The 18764-nt window shown below is 33.8% G+C and overlaps 1 protein-coding gene across 1 annotated transcript; it reads right to left on the minus strand.

Moving 5' to 3' along the window:
* Window positions 1-15805: 15805 nt before the first annotated feature.
* Window positions 15806-16789, minus strand: LOC107013480. The gene is made up of 3 exons (XM_015213384.1): window positions 16505-16789; window positions 16313-16414; window positions 15806-15973 (listed from the first exon to the last, which is right to left on the minus strand). The coding sequence occupies exons 1-3, from the start codon at window positions 16787-16789 to the stop codon at window positions 15806-15808; spliced, it is 555 nt and encodes a 184-aa protein (XP_015068870.1).
* Between the last annotated feature and the right edge of the window lie 1975 nt (window positions 16790-18764).

Genomic DNA, 18764 nt, shown 5'->3' on the forward strand with positions numbered 1-18764 from the left:
AAAACAACATAACCAATAGTTCTATTTGTAAGCATTAATATGGAACATGAGTAATGTACAACGTGGTTTGATGTATGAGAAATTTGAAGGTCGAGGAGATATAAACTGTAGTTTAGTAATAGGTGTGGATAACTTTTTTCAATTTGCATGCTCACAACAGAAACGCTTGAGTGGTGACAAAGTTAGATGTCCATGTAAAATATGTCACAACTTTATTTTCATGGATGTTGAAATTGTTAAACATCACCTTTATGAAATCCAAATAGAATAAACAGAAGAATATTAAACCGAGGAGACTGAGGAGGATGAAGAGGATCAACAAGAGAAAGAGTTTGATGAAGCCATAGATAATTACTAGTGATTGATCTTTTTTTTTTGTATCTTCACTGTGTTTTGTTTATATTGTGTTTCTCCAAATATTCTCATTTTCATTAGTTCTTGTTTTTCAAATTATGATGACTAAAATCAATAACTCTTAAATTTTAACCATGTTTATTTTGTTTCTTATTTTAACCTTTATTTAAATCTACTTTTAGCACTAATTAGTGTTATACATATGAGGTAACTGAATGTTCCGTCTGAATGCGAAGTGTTTTGTGATGCTTTGGATGCTAGGAAATCTCCACATTCAACTTTTCCTCTTTGAGCTACTGTCTTTTTACTATCATTGATGGACCATCAAAAGAGAGTTTGTATTCTCTTCCTCGCTACATGAAAATTGAAACGAATGCTATGCTTTGTGGTAATTTTATATTAGTGTTATACATAGCAGCTTTGATGAAAGAATACAACCATCAGGTCTAGGTGAAGGTTCCACATAAAGAACCTTCTTAACTATTTTCAAGGTCACATGTGAATCACACATACAAGACTAAGAAGTTTTAGAGTACTAATTCAAGAACTCATATTCACATTATGAATGTATCAAGTAAGGGACACAACCCTACCAAAACAAGACACACACATACTCTACATATAGCATGTCATTCAACAAACACATACGCACAACCATTATGATTTATAGGTCACCCTACTAAATACTATAGTATCATAAATGTATGTATCACAAAAATAATATAATCTATCAAGAAACATCATATTTCAACATCAAGTAATACACATAGTGACTACATTATAGTCTATTAGACACAGACATCATCAATTAGAAGGACTCATGCTTTTACTTCGCATAAAAACATAAGTCATCAAGACATTCATAATATTCACATAATAAAGGTATACCATGATAAAGCCATAATACATAAAGTAACTAGGCCACATTATTCACAAGTATAGCACATAAGCACCACCACCATAAGTGGACCATACCAAACTTCATTATTAACTAAGGCCTATACTACCCAATGTAGAGGAAAATGGATCAACATACCATGAATCCAACCTCATAACTTCAATCCATAGCCAATACATCCAACACAATATACAAAGGCCCTTACCAATGGCCATGATTATTAACTAAACAAATAATAACAATACATCATGAATCAAATATAATACAACATGAAATTATGAATTTAGGTCAGCCTACTAACAACTCTAGCATGATTCAATCACAATTCAATAGCACTAATAAAACTACACAGAAATTCAATAGCATAATGACATAATCAACTCACCCATAAAGTAGTCAAATATAGGGTTTCATGAATTGCATAGGTTCATAGAGTTTTTAGGTTATAATAATCAATTTAACATCATTTCAATCAATATATAATGATTCAAAATGATTTATGCAAGAAACCATAGCTAGATATCAGAACAGGACAAGTTCATCTTTGAAAGACTTTTGAAATCAATTTGAACTTTGGATCCTTGAAGAAAATAGATTCAAGGATGAAAATAACCATACCTCAATTGATTCTAGACCATGAATTTGATGATTAATCACCAAGGAATCTTCAATCCAAGCTCTATCTTAGGTTTTGGCTCCAATGGAGTTTTAGAGAGTGCCTTAGAGATATTGGGTTTTGATTTGGAATAATGAATTCATCTAGGTATTAGGACTTATAAACACACTTGAAATACCCAAAAAATCCTTATTAAACTTCCCAATTCCTTTTTAGAATGCTAGGGGATTTACCTAACCCATAGCATTGGCCAAGACACTGCATGGAATTTGCGGGCCCATCGACAGCCAGCTCAACTATGCCCCGTCACTTAACAAATGGATGGTCGTGCTGGTACGTGGTTTGGGTCAGAGGCTGGAAAAAATGGAGCAAAATCTCCCACCCCTAAGTTTCAAGCTACGCCCCTAACCTATGGGACGTCGACCAGCAAACTAGGCGTCGACTGCCTTCCGTAGATTTGGTTGGTTTGACAGCTTTTGGCTCACACATGGGTCCTTCCTCAAGGTCCCATGGTTTGTCCTTGGGGAGTTTTACCCGGACTTTTCCAACTCGAATACATCTTTTTACATTTATAAAACCTATCATATCAATTTCATCAAAAAAAAAACACGTAAAACTCAATGAAACACGCTAAGACACACAAGGACGTTTCAAGTTAAACCTTTCGAACATCATGGATGTTCTTGGATGTTTGACTTTCAAACTTCATGAAAAATTAAACACTGACTCCTAACCTCATTATAACCCATTTTAGGACTTCAAATCAACAAGATACATGTTTTAGGCTCTAGTCTAAACTAAGTCATTTTAGAGGTGTTACAAGAGGTCCCTCCAAAGATGTTTTCAAAATTCCACACAAAACATTGGATTTTTCTTTACATATGTGTCTTCTTTGAAAAACAAAATTATGAATAAATTATGATGAACTATGATTACTTAAGGGTTTTTAGGTGTATAATGATGGATAGTTTTTGTTTTTCACTAGGAATTTCCTTGGACCCATGTTCCTCCCCAAATATATAAATCTTGGATTTGATAAGGTGAATTGATTGAAGATGCAGAAGGTATGAATGTTGGTTTTTCCTTGAACTGAAGTATGAAATATGAATTACTTATATAGTAATCATGATATATCTAATGTGTTGTTATGGTGTTGATGACAAGGGTTCCTCATCCTTAACCCTCTACACACTAATTAGCTACGCAGTATGTATGTATGTATGGTATTGTTGTTATATGATTGAAAGGTAGTTCTCATGATTATAATGAAATGTTAAAGTGAAAGGTTTACTCGCTTGCTAGTGTATATAAAGTGAAAGGATTGATCTCACTTATGAACCTCAATGAGCTATTATGATGTGGTTTTTGCATAATGGTCTAGTAAAGGATAATATGAACTTTTTTGGTGATTAAATATTATTACTAAAGGGAATAGATGCTTAGCACCAAAAGGCCATGTAAATGAGATGGGGGCTCACGCTTAATAAGATTAGCTCCCCACATGGATTTCTAAAATATGTGTTGTGTCATGAGATGAAAACCCCCACGTTTAGCAAGTTAGGGTTTCTGGTAACAATCTTCTTGACCCTTAACTATGTTCCCACATAAGACTCTAGATTAATGGATTCACCTAGATAACTATGTACGAAAGGTTACACCTTAGGCAAGAGCTGACTCTATGTTTTTGGTGTGGGAGTAGAACACTAGATTTTATGTAACTCACATGGTCTAATGTTGGTTATTGCAACCTGTTTCCCGAATGTAAAAGTACATGAATAAAGGAAATGTATGAAATCTTACTAGGTCCTTCTTAAGGGGTTCTACATAGTGTAAGGGAGAGTATGAGACTTCTCTTACACATTGCTCTTGTGGGATCCTAGAGATGGTTGTAGTAGTGTCCATTATGGTTGTATTGATTATGACTTATGTATGTTAAGCTATGTGTGATCTTTATAAATGTGGAAAGTCATGACGAAATATGAGATTATGAATATATATATGAAGTAGGATACTGAATGTGATACTTAGCTTTGGATAGGGTTATGGGTTTCTATTTTTTGCATTGCAGAACTATTGCTTGGGTTGTCTACATGATGAGATGATATTATGTTGGGTTGGTTTATGATTCTTAACTTATGTACAGATTGGGTTTACTTGATAAGTAGCATGTTTTGACTAAAATATCCCTTTATGCATGTTTCAATGGTTTTTATTCATAGAAATCATACTTAGTATGTGTGATGTACTAACCCATATTTTCTTCCCTTCTTCCCAAACATTTTATTTCGGGCATTTGAGGAGATTTTAAGGATATTTCTCAATAGGCTTTGATTTTTCTCCAAGTTGGTGTGTCCTCATGTCCGTGGAAAAGACCCTTATGTTCTTATGTAAGGGCTATGTCCCAATTTCTACAATTTTATTTCTAGATGGTATGATGTTACGAAGTAAGATTCTATTTTTCATATATAAAGTGAAGTTGAACTTCCAAGTAAAGTTTTTCATTTTTCCACATTTTAATCTATGATAAATTCTATGACAAATGTTAAGGTATTGTATTAGAGTCTTCGAGGTCAAATACGACCTGTAACGACTAGGGGATTCTCTCAGATCATTAAAAATATTTTATTCATCGAGGTGTGACCAAGATGTAAAGAGATGTGAAGCGAATTTATTGGTGGTCAAGTATCAAAAAAGACATCACAGAGTTTGTGGCAAAGTTTCATAATTGACAACAAGTGAAAAATGAAAATTAATAGTCTGATGGATTAATTCAGAGAATGCCAATTACGGGATGGAAGTGGGAGAGAATAACCATGGATTTCGTAGTTGGTCTTCCTAAGACTGTGGGGAAGTTCGATTCCATTTGTCTTGTGGTTGATAGATTGACTAAATCAGACCACTTTATTCCGGTAACAGTATATTATAGTTTGAACAATTGGCTAAGATTTATGTGAAAGAGATAGTGAGGCTGAATGGTGTGCCCCTTTTCATCATCTCTTATCGTGGTACCCTTTTTACTTCTATGTTTTGGAGGAAGTTGCATGATGAATTTGGCACACAACTCACTAAATGTAAAACCTTCCACCAACAGATGGATGGACAATCTGAGAGGAATATACCAGTGCTGGAAAACATGTTGAGGGCATGTCTGATTAATTTTGGAGGACATTGGGATAAGTTCTAACCTTTATGGCAGTTATCCTCTAACAATAGCTATCACTCAGGCACTTATATGGCACCATTTGAGGAATTGTATGGAGGGGACGGAGATCACTCATATGATGGTTTGAGGTTGAAGATTTGAAACCTTCTGGCTTGATTTAGTGAAGGATGCTCAAGATAATACGAGGAGTATTCAAGAGACACTTCTAGTAGCCTAGAGTAGACAGAAGAAGTATGTGGATCATAATGTAAGAGACATCCAGTTTAAGACTATTGAAAATGTTCTTCTCATGGTATCACCCATGAAGGGGGTGATGAGATTCGGTCAAAAGGGTATATAAAATTTGTGATATATTGGTTCCTTTGAGGTTCTTAAATGTGTAGGAACGGTGGCATACACATTAGTTATACCCCTTAATTTATCTGGTGTTCATCCGGTATTCCATGTGTCTATGTTGAAGAGATATCATGGTAATGGTGATTGTATCATTAAGTGGTACACAATCGTGCTAGATAAAACCCTCCAATATAAAAAGGAACCAATCGCTATCCTTGATCATGATGTGCATGAGTTTAGTACCAAGAAGATTAAGCCCGTGATAGTTCAATGGAAGCACGTCCACTTGAGGAAGCTACTGGGGAGACCAATAAGAATATGTGAGATATGTATCCTCAATCACTCGTCGATTCAAGTACTACTTCATTCTTTTCTTACCTACTTTTCCTATGCTTTGTCACTAGGGGACAAGTGATGGGTAAATTGGTATCTTTTGTAAAGATCGGTTTTCGTCATGATTGAAATTCCAATGAGGGAAAATCGGGGGCTGGAAAAACTTTTTCATAGTATTTGGATTCTCCCAGACATTCCCACATTTGGATAAAATCAAACTCACCTAGGTGTTGGGAAATATGATAACAATAGGTTGGTGTATTTATGAATTTGATTCGATGAGGTGTTAGATAACTTGGTAGGGACCCATACAACTTTACAGAATTGAATTTAATTGAGTACAACTCTGGTAATTGGTCTTAACGTGAAAGGTATTTTTTAAGCGTAGTGGGTTAAGAGTGTGTTGAAAAAAGAGGGCATTGAATTTCTTCAAAAAAGGTTTTGTCTCGCTTTTTCCCGAGGTTTCAGGAGTCGGGTCAATGTAGGGGGTTGGTGGCCGTTGTGGAAGATGAGACAATACTTAATCGTAAGTTCATTACGGGATTTCACTAGCTCACTGTGTGCCACTGTAGCGGATTGGTGACATTGTAGTGCCGACGTTACAGCGGAATGAGTTTCGCTATAGCGGGACAATGCTAATTAAGTCATTAACTAAAATCCTAGACGACCTTATTTGATATTTTTTTTACTTTTAGAGCTAAGGAATAATCCCTAGGCAATTTCAACTCATTTTTCACCATTTTTGAAGCCAAAGGTATGCTTTTAGCTCCCCGAATCCATAATTTGATCCATATAACATAATAGAATTGGTCAATATTGATGGGGAAGAGTTTTTTTATAGATTCTATGGTAGAACAACCCTAGTTTTTATTATTTGGGATCATGGGTTTGATCTAGGATTCATATAATTGTTAGTAATCTGGGTTAGTGATTGTTTATTGGTTTTCATATTATTGTGATTAATTGTAGACCGAGAACAAGCGAAACGAATTCATAAAGGGAAGGATCAAGTTTCTTATGGTTTCAATCTTTTTTTGAGGTATGTGATAGTTGTGATTCGATGTTTGTGTGATGTAATCTTGTTCTTGCTTCATTATGATACATGCTTATATATGAAGGTTGCAATGTTGATTACACTTGTTGTATATGAGATATATGAACTATCATTACCATCAACTAATGACTTAAATGTATGATCTTGATGATGTCCTTGTGATTGTGATTTTGGTGTGAGATTGTAGATCAGGTTATCACGTTCTGGCACAACTATTGAATTGGGTTTCCACGTTCCGTCACAACTTTTGGATTGGGTTGTCACATTACGGCACAACTTTGAGATCGAATTTTTATGTTACGGAAAGCTAACTATTTTGGGTTTAGGTTCCGTGAGAGGACCAAAGATTTAAGGATGAAATATGAAATGTGTTCTTGATTATTCGTGTTGATAATGTTATATATATATATATATATATATATATATATGAATGTTATTATTATGTTGTTTAATTGTCTATGTTGCACAAGTGGGATTGCTGCATGATCCTACCAGTACATTGTAGTTGTGTACTGATTATGCACTTGCATTTATTTTGGTTTACTACAGGGAATCTTCAAGCGGTTATTGAAACACCTCACTTAAAATATTGGTTATCGTCATTTGAATTCAAGGGTGAGCCACTTTGTCTGGGTTGTCATGGGATTTTCTTTCATCTATGTCCATCATTTTCGGCCTTAGATAGTTGTTTTAGTAGTTGAGTAGTTCATTAGTATTCTCTTGTTTAGACTTGGATCAAATGTTTAGATATCTTTGTGGATTGACATTCACTAGGTTTATGTTCCGCATTGTTAATTATTAGATTAATTGTTGAGGTTTATGAGACTTTCGCTTAGTATTTATTAATGTTTCCTACGTTAAATAAATTAGTTTTTTTATTAGTTGCTTGGTTTGGGTTATAGTAGAGGTTCTCCCACCCAAGTTCTACTGTCGATGTAAAAAAATTTAGAGTTATGGGTACCTTTCATAATCGACTTAGTCAAGTAATCAATTCTTGAAACAAAAATATTACCCTTAATTTTCAAAATACCCTTCAATTCCAACATATTTCCCTTATATTCCCCCTTAAACACTTTATCATGAATCATATTCAACTTTTTATCTTTGAATTTTCTAGCCTTGATAAGATCCACTAGAAGAGACTACCTCAATATGGACAATACATATATAAGGCTTCAAAATATTAAGCCTCACAAATCTATTAGCCTCCTTGAACATCTATTCCGCTCGCAATATAATCAAGCTATCTATGTTGAATGACTTTCATCTCAACACATTTTCTACTAGACAACCTTGTACAATTTATATATGATATGATGTAATAATCCTTAAGCTACTTTAGTTGTCTCATGTGCCTCAAATTTTGATCTCTCTTACTAGAATAAACTGAATATTGTGATAATTCATGAACACCTCATATTGCTCTCCAAGTAAATAATGCTTCCAAGTTTTTAAGGTACAAATAAACATCATTGTCAACTATAAATAATTAGTAGGTTGTTATTCTCCTACATCTGAAACTGTCTCAAAGTATACTTTATTACCTTATCATTTTACATCTTCAAAAGATCAACCCGCTAAGCATTTTAATAGTCCGTTAACTCCTTATGTTTCTTTGTAAGATCAAAACTGAGTTTGAAGTCAACAGATCATTAAGTCTTTAAAAAATCTAGCCTCACACTATTTAGATCATTAGAAAATTAAAATCTTCTGAGTTTGTTTTTTCAATAGACACAATAAAAGAAAAGTCATTCAAGTTTCTTTTCTAGTAATCGGTCAAAGTCATAAAAATCTAGATTCTTATAGGTGAAGTAGACCTAGACCAACCTATAACAATATCAATACTCTAAAAATCTACAATATTTCCATCCTTACTCGTGACATACCCAAAAATTCCACAAAAATTGAAATAGAGCTCACACTTAGAAAACTTTACATAAGGTCACCCCTTTTTCAAATCATGAAGAACAATTCTTAAATATTGCCCACATTTCTCTTTACTATAAGAGTATATCATAACATCATCAATGAAGAATATAATGAAGGAACTCAAATAGAACCTGAATATCCTATTTATCAACTTTATAAATATTGCTCAGACTCATGCAGCCCCAATGACATAACCAAGAGATCATTGTGGCAATAATAAGTATTGAAAGATATATTATACATATCCTTTGTACCTACCCTCAGTCTATAGAAACCGACCCTTAAATCCATCTTAGAGAGTTCCAAATGCCTTCAAGTAGATCAAACCAGTTATCAATGTACGAGGTATGATACTTTTTCTTAATCATTACTTGGTTCAATTGTCTGTAGTGGATGCACATCCTTGAGTGCCATTTTTTTTTCAAAAATAGGACTTGAGTATACAAAGAAAAAGTACTAGGCCTAATAAAGTCTTTACTCAATGAATCATGAAAGTTCTCTTTCAACTCATTCAAATAGGCCAGAGCCATTTGATATTGAAATATAAAAATGGCTTTAGTGTCTTGCTCTAAGTCAATACTGAAATAATAATCATGATCAGCTGGAACTCCTTCAAAAACTCTTTCATCACTATTTCTGATTTTAAAGAAGCAGTATCACTACTCATATCGTGAACATAAGACAAATAGGTTTCACATTTCTTCTTAATCATACAATGAAATTTTGAAAATGATATTACATTCCATTGATTGATACTAATGGTGACCAATCACTTCAGTTTTACAATACCCAACATATGTAATGTATTTTTCTCTATGCAACATTCTAGAATTACATAATACAGAAAAAGTCAATCTATACTCAATATCATGTGAACACCACGCATATCAAGAATAATTAAGTGTCCACATATTTTGTTCTACAAAGTAAACAATTTAAGATTGATGTAAACGATCCACCACTAAGAACCATCTAAGAGTGTCTAAATATGAAAACATAGAAGGAGGGTCATAAAACATACCCCAATCCAAAACATGGTACTCAACTTAAATTAGGTCCATAGTCCAAATAAAAATACAAAAATCAAGAGTATACTAAATATTACTTAGGATCACATTGATTACTCTACAATTAATTTTTATTGATGTAATATTATTCGTGATAATTGTATTGATCTATATTTTTTGTAGCCATTTGTAACTACTATGCATACGTCTCTATGAATGTTCTCGTATAGCTTCATACAAGAAACCCTACAAAAACACGTTAACTAAATAATTTGGTTTCCCTCTTAGTTTAAATTTATACTATTAATCCTCAGTTCAATATCTTAAAGGATCCTGACAATATGAATTTATCAATATCCATCATTAACTTCCACATTAAGTGTCCTTACAAACTGGTATCTAAGTTAGCCTTTTGTAATCCTTTGATGTATTAGACTGAACCCACCTTGTGACTTCTTTCACACAAATATCAACATGATCATCATGCCATCCAACTCAAACTAGTCAAATCCTCGTTAGTAACCCCGACTTTAAAGGATAAAAACAAAATACAATATAAAAATCTTATAACAAGCCGTATCCTCTGTAACACCATTACACTACAACAAATGTGATATTTAGCTAAAACATTATTATGTACGACAAAAATTTCGTCAAAAATTATTCATCTTTTGTGACAACAAATTCATTTCGTGTTTAAATGCATTAACAATATTCTTTTAGTGAAGAAACTTATAATTTGTAGCTAAATTTTGTCCACTAAAATTTCCCAACAAAGAATAATTTGGCACCGTTTATTATGTATCATTAGAGGTGAGTTTTAAGTTATAAGTGACACATAATACTGTCGTCAATAATGCCTTCAATTTGTAACAAACTATTATTTGTATTAAAATTAGTTTAAATTTAAAATAAGTTTTTTCGTCACAAAAATGAGTTGTTACAAAATTGTTAGATTTCGTTGTAAAAGATTGTAAGCTTTAAGTACAAAATTTTTACTTATTTTTGACTTTTTTTTGGTTACTAATATTATAAGTAATTAGCAACAATTTAGTCTATGTTGCTAGTAACATAAGCAAATGGTGACAATGATTTTATTGTCTCTAATTAACTTTCTCTTTAGTGGCAATATTTTTTTTGTCACAACATATGCAATGTCTGACGATTTTAAAATATGCAGTCGGACTATTTAATTATTTTCTACAAAAAATATCTCAGCTAAAAACAATATTATATTTGGCTATGCTTGTTGATGATTACAAGTAAAGTTGTCCCAATTTTGACCGACTCGACCCATGTGATCTTTTTTTAATTGAGTACTAGTTTTGGGTCCAAATCTTATAAATGAACTGTAACAGGTTGGGTTTGAGGTACCAAAGATGTTGTTCAGCCCATTTCATGACCAGCAAAACTTTAGGAGTTGGGTTACTAATACCAGAAAGATTTAGGTCACGAGCTTCAAATGAGACGGAATCATGGATTTTCATGGTGTGTCGCTAATTTTTTTCAAAAGTTGACTTCTTCAACTTGAATTGAATTTTAAATTTGAAAATTTAGTTCTAATCATGTACTTCAGCATATCAATTAGATTTTGAAAAAAAGAATTATCTATAGTGAATTTAAAATTTGAAAAAAAGATGTATCTTTGTGTAATTCTTTTCATATTGACTTTTACTATAACATAATGTATTCACATCAATAAAATTTAAACAATGCATTTAATTCTGTAGCTATTACTTAGTAATGGCCACAAAAATATTAATTGGCAAAGTTCCTTAGTTAGGAAATCTTATTGACAAATACTTATTTTTTGTTATGAAACTATACAAAACAGTGAGAAGAATAAAGTAGAGAGAAGAGAAAAAACTTCTTATTCCTCTTGAAGTATATTCAGAATTCATAGATCTAATTTACAATGAAGAAAAATTCGTTTATTTATAGGGGAAACCTGACTTGGTCCCCAAGTAGGATTCTAAATCATATCCTAAAAGGATTCATCATAATACAAATATTTTTATAACATTCCCCGTTGAATGTCGGTAGATTATGTGCCTTTTAAAAATCTTACTAGATAAAACCATGTGGGAAATAATACGCATTATGGATCCTTCTTTAAAAACCTTACAATGTAAAACTCAATATGACAAAAACTTTAGAGGTAAACAGAGTACATCATGTATTAACTCCCCTAATGAGAACATCAATCCATAGACTTGAATCATCATTTTCCAAGCTTGTGTACCATCTTCTTGAAAGTTGTAGTTGGTAGAGTCTTACTAAATAAATCAACTATAGTATTACTTGAACAAACATGTCGCATGTTTATATCACCTTTCTTGGGAGCTAATGAGTATTGAAAAACATTGACGAAATATGTTTCCTTCTATCTCCTTTTATGTGTATTCCCTTCAGTATCAAATATTTCTGCTAGTTCTTTACTTCAACTTCTTTAAGCAAATAATTTATTGCCCTTTGAAAACTCTTCGAAAGTTTAATTTCGAGTAATCAACTTGCATAACAATACTTGAATATGTTTTATGCATTTTGAATTTATTTATTCTTTATGAGGATTATAACTAAGTTTTCCAAAGAGTTGTATATGCTTTAGATATTGAACCCATCGGATATCTTCATAACAATTTTTTCAAGTGACAACATCCAATATTAAATGTTTGACATCTTCTCGTGCCTAGAAGGCACATAAAATAAGTTTAACGCTTATTATAATGCATCATTTCACTTTTCACTTCCTAATTATTTTTACACCAACATGCTTTTATAGTCGTATAATTTATATCATAATAGTTTTTTTACATTATTGTGCGCTATAATATCAAAGATGTCGTCAACGATATACTATTTTTATGTTATTTTGATCTCATCACTTCATTATTTTTAGGTAGCTACTCCTATCATGAGGTTTCATAACGTGTTATGTCGTAGGCTCTCCAAGAGCATGTTGTTTTTTTATTATGATCATTGTGATTCTTTGATCTTCCCCCATTTTCAAACACTATTTTATTTAGAAATTATTAGTCAATCATTTTTCATTCATGTTGTAGACTCTATCCTTAAAGGATATTCAATAGGATTATTTACAACTCTTGTGTTGCTTCTATTCTCCCCCTTATGTTAGGATAACTTACATATATCTCAATCTTTGGAGAATCCGTAATTGTGCTTTATTGTATATTCATTAACTATATACTACGTATCAAAATAATCAGATTGAAAATATTTGGTCCATGACCATAAACCAATTGAAAGTAAAATTTATCATAATCTATTGGTCTGATGCGTACAAATACTTTTGTATGTGGTATCATATTTAAAATAACACATGGAGCTTTATTTTCATAGGCATCTATATGAGACATTTAATATCACACCAGCTTGAGTATTCGTCAATATTATCAAGATAAATTTTCTTGATTAGATATTCTGAAAGTTGTGCTCTTAACTCAAATATCTTGCAAAAACAATTATGCAAATGTCTAACTGCAAGTTGACAAAAAACGCACATATGATTATCAATTTATTATATCACATGACAGGTCAATGAGCCCATATTCACGTTTTATACTTTAAGTAATTAGAGATATAGTCTCAACTTTAGTTGATCCAATTAACTTACAAGAGAACGAGCAACAAAAAGAATCCTCGAAAATCTTCTCATTCTTCAATGTATGTCTATTACTCAAACATCATTGGGATGACCAAGATATTCATGCCAACTAATAAAATTATTAGTATTAATAAACTTCAAATTTCATATGCCATGTGTCTTTTTCTTTAGTAAATTTCTTATTTACTATTACATGAGAGAATATTAAATTTATTTCTCCGAGAATAATTTTCAAATTCATTTCTTCTCAATTACTCTACCCTTTTAGTGAGTCATCCCCTTACAGAGTGGACTAATCAGAAGAAAATTATGCTTGTACTAGTTTTTATTGTGCCAACATTTTTGCAAATATCAAGTTGCGAGATAACAACAGGCACACATGAGACCATCTAGAAGAAACATCTATTAGAACCGTTAAGTATCTAAACAATGCACTAGGTGGATGAATACGTCCACAAAATTTGTTTACCTTCTTAATATGCAGGGGATTCAATCTCAACTTTCCTTTATAATGCTCTCACAACTAACTTTTCTTGCTAATAAGCAGTATGAGAATATTCATTATTTAAAAGAATTTTTAGGTTCTTCAATGGATGTCCATTTTTGTTTTTCAAAATTTGTATAAACATTATAGACTAGTGATGTCCCTGACATTCATGCAAACTTAAGAAAGTATTAGAATTAGTAAACTTCTTATTTACTATAGAATGTGTCACAATTTTACTAAATATTATTCAATACAAGCCCTACTATAAAGTATGACACCTTTCTACACTACATATATTCTTAGGGAAATTCTTGCTAAAACAACATCATTAAGCAAAGGTCACAGCCTCTTTTTCAATTCCTAAAAACTTTTCTCACAAGCTTCAAACCATTGATATTTAATTGTCTTCTGAGTCAACTTATTCAAAGGAGACGAAATATATAAAATCCCCTCAACAAACCTTCTATAGTGACCAGCCAAACCAAAGAAACTCCTTATATCAGTTGGAGAGGTGGTCTTAGGCCAACTCTGAACTACTTCTACCTTTTGGGAATCCACTCTAATTCCATCACGAGCAACTACGTAGCCTAAGAATGCCATGAACTCAAGCCAAAACTCACACTTAGAGAACTTTGACTAACACTTCTTATCTTTCAAAGTCTGAAGGACTATCCTGAGGTTACTAGCTTGATCTTCTTCATTCCATGAATAGATAAGTATGCCATCAATGATAACGATGACAAACATATCTAGATAAGTTTTGAAGACTCTATTAATAAGATCCATGAACACTGGTGGTGCATTGGTCAAACCAAAAGACATGAAAAAAAACTCATAATGTCCATATCTGATTATTAAAGTTGTCTTTGATATATCATATTTCCTAACTTTCAACTAATGGTAGCGTTACATGACATCAATTTTTTAGAATCTGGACGCACCTTGAAGCTGGCCAAAAAGATCATCAATCCTTGAAAGAAGATATTTGTTCTTGATGATAACCTTGTTCAATTGGATGTAATCTATGCACATCCTAAGGGAACCATCTTTCTTTCAAACAAATTAGACCAGAGCGCCCCAAGATGAGGAACTTGGTCGAATAAAACCCTTATCTAAGAGATCATTCATCTGTTCTTTAAACTCTTTTGGTTCTGCTAGTGTCATTCTATATGGCGGAATAGAGATAGGACGAGTATCTGGAAAAAGTTCTATGTTGAACTCTATTTTTCTCTCAGGAGGGACTTCGAGAAGATCATCTAGAAAAACTTCTTGGCAATCTTTTACTATTGGAACTGACTAAATAGGAGGTATATCCACACTAGAGTCAGTAACTCGGACTAAGTGATAGATACACCCCTTAGAAACTAACTTCCTCGGGTTAAGGGCCGAAATAAAGCGACCTTTAGGAACTATTGAACTGTTTTCCACTCTAACACTGGTTCATTGGGTAACTGAAACTTGATTACTCGAAATCTACAATTAACTGAGGTATAGAAGGCATGCAGATAGTCCATATAAAAAATGACATCAAAGTCTACCATGTCTAACTCAACTAAATCAGCCATGGTACTCTTGGGATTGATAGTAACAGGACAATCACGATAGATACTTTTTTCTAGAATGTATTCACCAACATATGTGGAAACATTGAATGGTTCACTAAGTTGCTCTGAAATAATATCAAAGTTCATGGCAACATATTAGAGTTACAAAAGATAAACTTGCTCCTGGGTCTACAAATGCATAAACAGTAAAGTCAAAGACTTGAATCATACCAATGACAACATCTGGGGAATTCTCATTCCCTTGGGGATTGTTGAGATCATACAAGTGTTTGTTCCCCCGCCAGCTCCGAAAGTAGATTCTCTAGGTGCAGCCCTGTCTGGTGGATCAACTAAATATTACTAGGTTCTGTTGACCCCACTACCATTTCCCTACTTATTCTGTGAACACTCTTTCATGAAATGTTCGGTCTGACCACTCTTGAAGCAACCCATGGAGGCCTAACGACAAACACCAGACTGGTCTCTAATACACGTGGCGTTGGCAGGAGGCTGACTACCTCCTTGCACTACACTACAATAGGCATGTTTAACTCTGGAACTCTGCCCATAGTTCTCACCCTTGTTATTAGCTGCAGGTGAAGTAACATATGATGGAGCAGGACCATTCTGTTTCCGTTAGAAGGATGACTGATTGGCATTATTCTTTTGCTACCCGAACTCATTCGCTGTCTTAGAAATCTTGTTCTTGAAATCTTCTCTATCTCATAGATTATCCTCCTCTACTTGTTGCACTTAGATCGTCAACCTTAAAATTTCCATGTCCCCAATAATCATTGCTTCCCGGCCCTCTTTGCTTGAAGAGAAACCCAATCCTGGAACAAACAAGCTTATCCTACTCCTCATGGCCTTAACCATTTGCAGAGCACAACGAGATAGTTGAGTGATTTTCAACCCATACTCATGCACGCTAAGAGAATTCTGCTTATGTGTAAGGAACTCACATACCTTTCCCTCTCCCATTCCTCGCGGAAAGAAACACCCCAAAAAGTCCTCCTCAAAAAAAGCCCAACTGGCAGGTGGTGGATCTTCATCTATACCATCTTTCAACTAATCGAAGCAAGTTCTACCTATGCCCTTGATTTGATATGCAGCTAGCTCAACTCTATTAGTGTCAGCAATATGCATCGGCTTGAAAACCTTTTTTGGTTCATCAATGAAGTTCTCTGGATCATTAATAATGCTCGAACTAGTGAAGCTTGGGGGATTCATCCTCCAAAAATCTCGAATCCTCAAAGTGTCAGCCCCTTTTTTTTGACCAACCTTATTAGTCAAAACTTTACTTAACATCCTAATAGTCTCACAGAACTCAGCGTCGGTAACTACCCATTGAGGTTGCACTTTAGGTACATTCGGTAACTCGTGTTCCTGAGGTGCAACATTCATCCTAGTTGGATGATATCTTGCCGCTCTTCGGGGAGGCATGGTTATATGAAAGATGCACAAGCACGAATTAGACAGAGACTTTTAGAGAAAAACTCTAACGCATGAAAATAAATCTAAAAGAAGTGAGAAATTCCTAAATATTGTAGCCTCCAAATCATACATAAGGCACGCTTCACACTGATGACTAGGATTTTATAGACACGACTTCATAGACTCCCAAGGACTCTTGAACTGTGTGCTCTAATACCAATTTTTCATGCCACGAGCCTACAACATGGGCCTGGACAACACTCGTAGACCTTTTCTACACATGGTGAAAACATGGTTTTACGTAGATGTGAGTTATCTAAACTCATGCTCGTCCCCAATTCGGTGCTGAATAATACTCCCAAAATATATTGGCTCTTATGTTTTTAAAACATACGTGTTCTGTGGTTTGAGATTAGTGCTGAAAACATAGCTCAAAGGCTATCTTGGAAGTCTTAGTTTCCCCGCTTGCTGCATTTTATAAAGCTATTACTCCTCTAAGAAAATTATCCCGAAGATCTTTGGCAATGAATGTTTCCTCGCTTGTTTAAATGTGAAAACATTTTAAATTTATTTGGGGTTATATAGTCCCTATATACTTTAGAAGAAAAGAACTTAAACTTTACTCTTTACTCTTGACTCCTTACAAATTACTTAGCTTGAAACATGAGTCTTGAAACAAAGTTAAAACATTGTTAAATACCGTAGAGAACTCTTATGAACATTGCTTAGACTTGCTTCTTGACATCTAGACTTGACACTTAACTTGTTTGACTTTGATCTTAAATTTCCTTGAATTGGATTATGGATCTAAGGTTCATGATATCATGATTGGTGATTTCCTTATGTTTAGATGTACCTTAGAGTGTTGTAATCAACTAGGAAACATGGGTACATCACTTAGGACCAGTACGAAACGATGGGGGATGAATGGGGTGAACAGCGTCCTTGGCGCTCTGAGAGGTGTGGAGCGCCAAACCACAAAATTCAAAGGCCAAGTTGGGACACTCTGGCTGGTGCGCCGCTCCAAGGACCTATGGAAGGAGACTATCCTGTGGGGTTATGGGATGCACGGCGCCCCAAGGCCCTACAGAAAAGTGTTTTGACTTTTCTTCTCCAGTTTTTATCTTTAAACCCTCTAAACTCCCATGGTTCTTTCTGCAAACACTAAGGATCACTAATACCCTAAATACTCAATATTTTTGAATCAGAAAACAACTTGGAAAAACAAATAAAATAATATTTTTGCATGCAACAACTCAACAAATAAAAATTCAAAAACATTTTTCAAGAACTTCACTTTTTATCATTAAGTCTACTCAAAATCGATGAATTCAACAAGTTGTTGTGTGGGTGAACCAAACCAACACAAAAAGATCTCACATACCTTGATAGGGATCAACCTCGACAAAATCCACCTCGAAGTTCTTGGTGTTCTTGGGGAAACCTTGATCTTTCTCCCTTCTCCTTCTTTTCTTATTTTTTCTCCCAAGCTTTAAGCATGAATTTGGTTTTACAAAACTGACTCAAGGCTTAATTTACCCCGATTAAACGCTTATAACGATTAGGAAATAATCGGTGAACAGACTAGTTTGCCCTACCTTAACTCTGGAATTGGACAACCTCACTTCAGTAGCCAACTTCTCATAGGCATATCTCCCTCATACGATATTGAAAATGCACAAGGGATTTCCAATCATATCAAGAAATACCTCTAACTCATCTTGAGCTAGAAATTATGAATGTTTGAAAATGACCAAAACTCACATTCTTAGCTTAGGAGATTTTCTAGATTTTTCCTTATCTTTCCAGAAGTTATAAATTTTACTTTGTTGGTTTATTCTTGGCTATTATGAGTTACGAGAGGTTACAAGAAGAATGATTATGTAAAGACTACTGAACTACTAACTGTCTATGAAGCCTCTAACATGATTGAGATGGATGTTGGGACAAACCCCACGACATCCTAACGAACTAACAAGACAAC

This window comes from Solanum pennellii, chromosome 3 (genome assembly GCF_001406875.1).
Source record: "Solanum pennellii chromosome 3, SPENNV200".
Taxonomy (NCBI): Eukaryota; Viridiplantae; Streptophyta; class Magnoliopsida; order Solanales; family Solanaceae; genus Solanum; species Solanum pennellii.

Bases quoted from the DNA above. Each gene is read 5' to 3' on its own strand.
- LOC107013480 (XM_015213384.1), bottom strand. From the start codon at position 16,789: ATGCCTCCCCGAAGAGCGGCAAGATATCATCCAACTAGGATGAATGTT. The intron at 16,415-16,504 runs GTTTTCAAGCCG...TGCTTCGATTAG, and splicing joins TCATTGATGAACCAAAAAAG to TTGAAAGATGGTATAGATGA. The intron at 15,974-16,312 runs GTATGTGAGTTC...TAACGGAAACAG, and splicing joins GAGGAATGGGAGAGGGAAAG to AATGGTCCTGCTCCATCATA.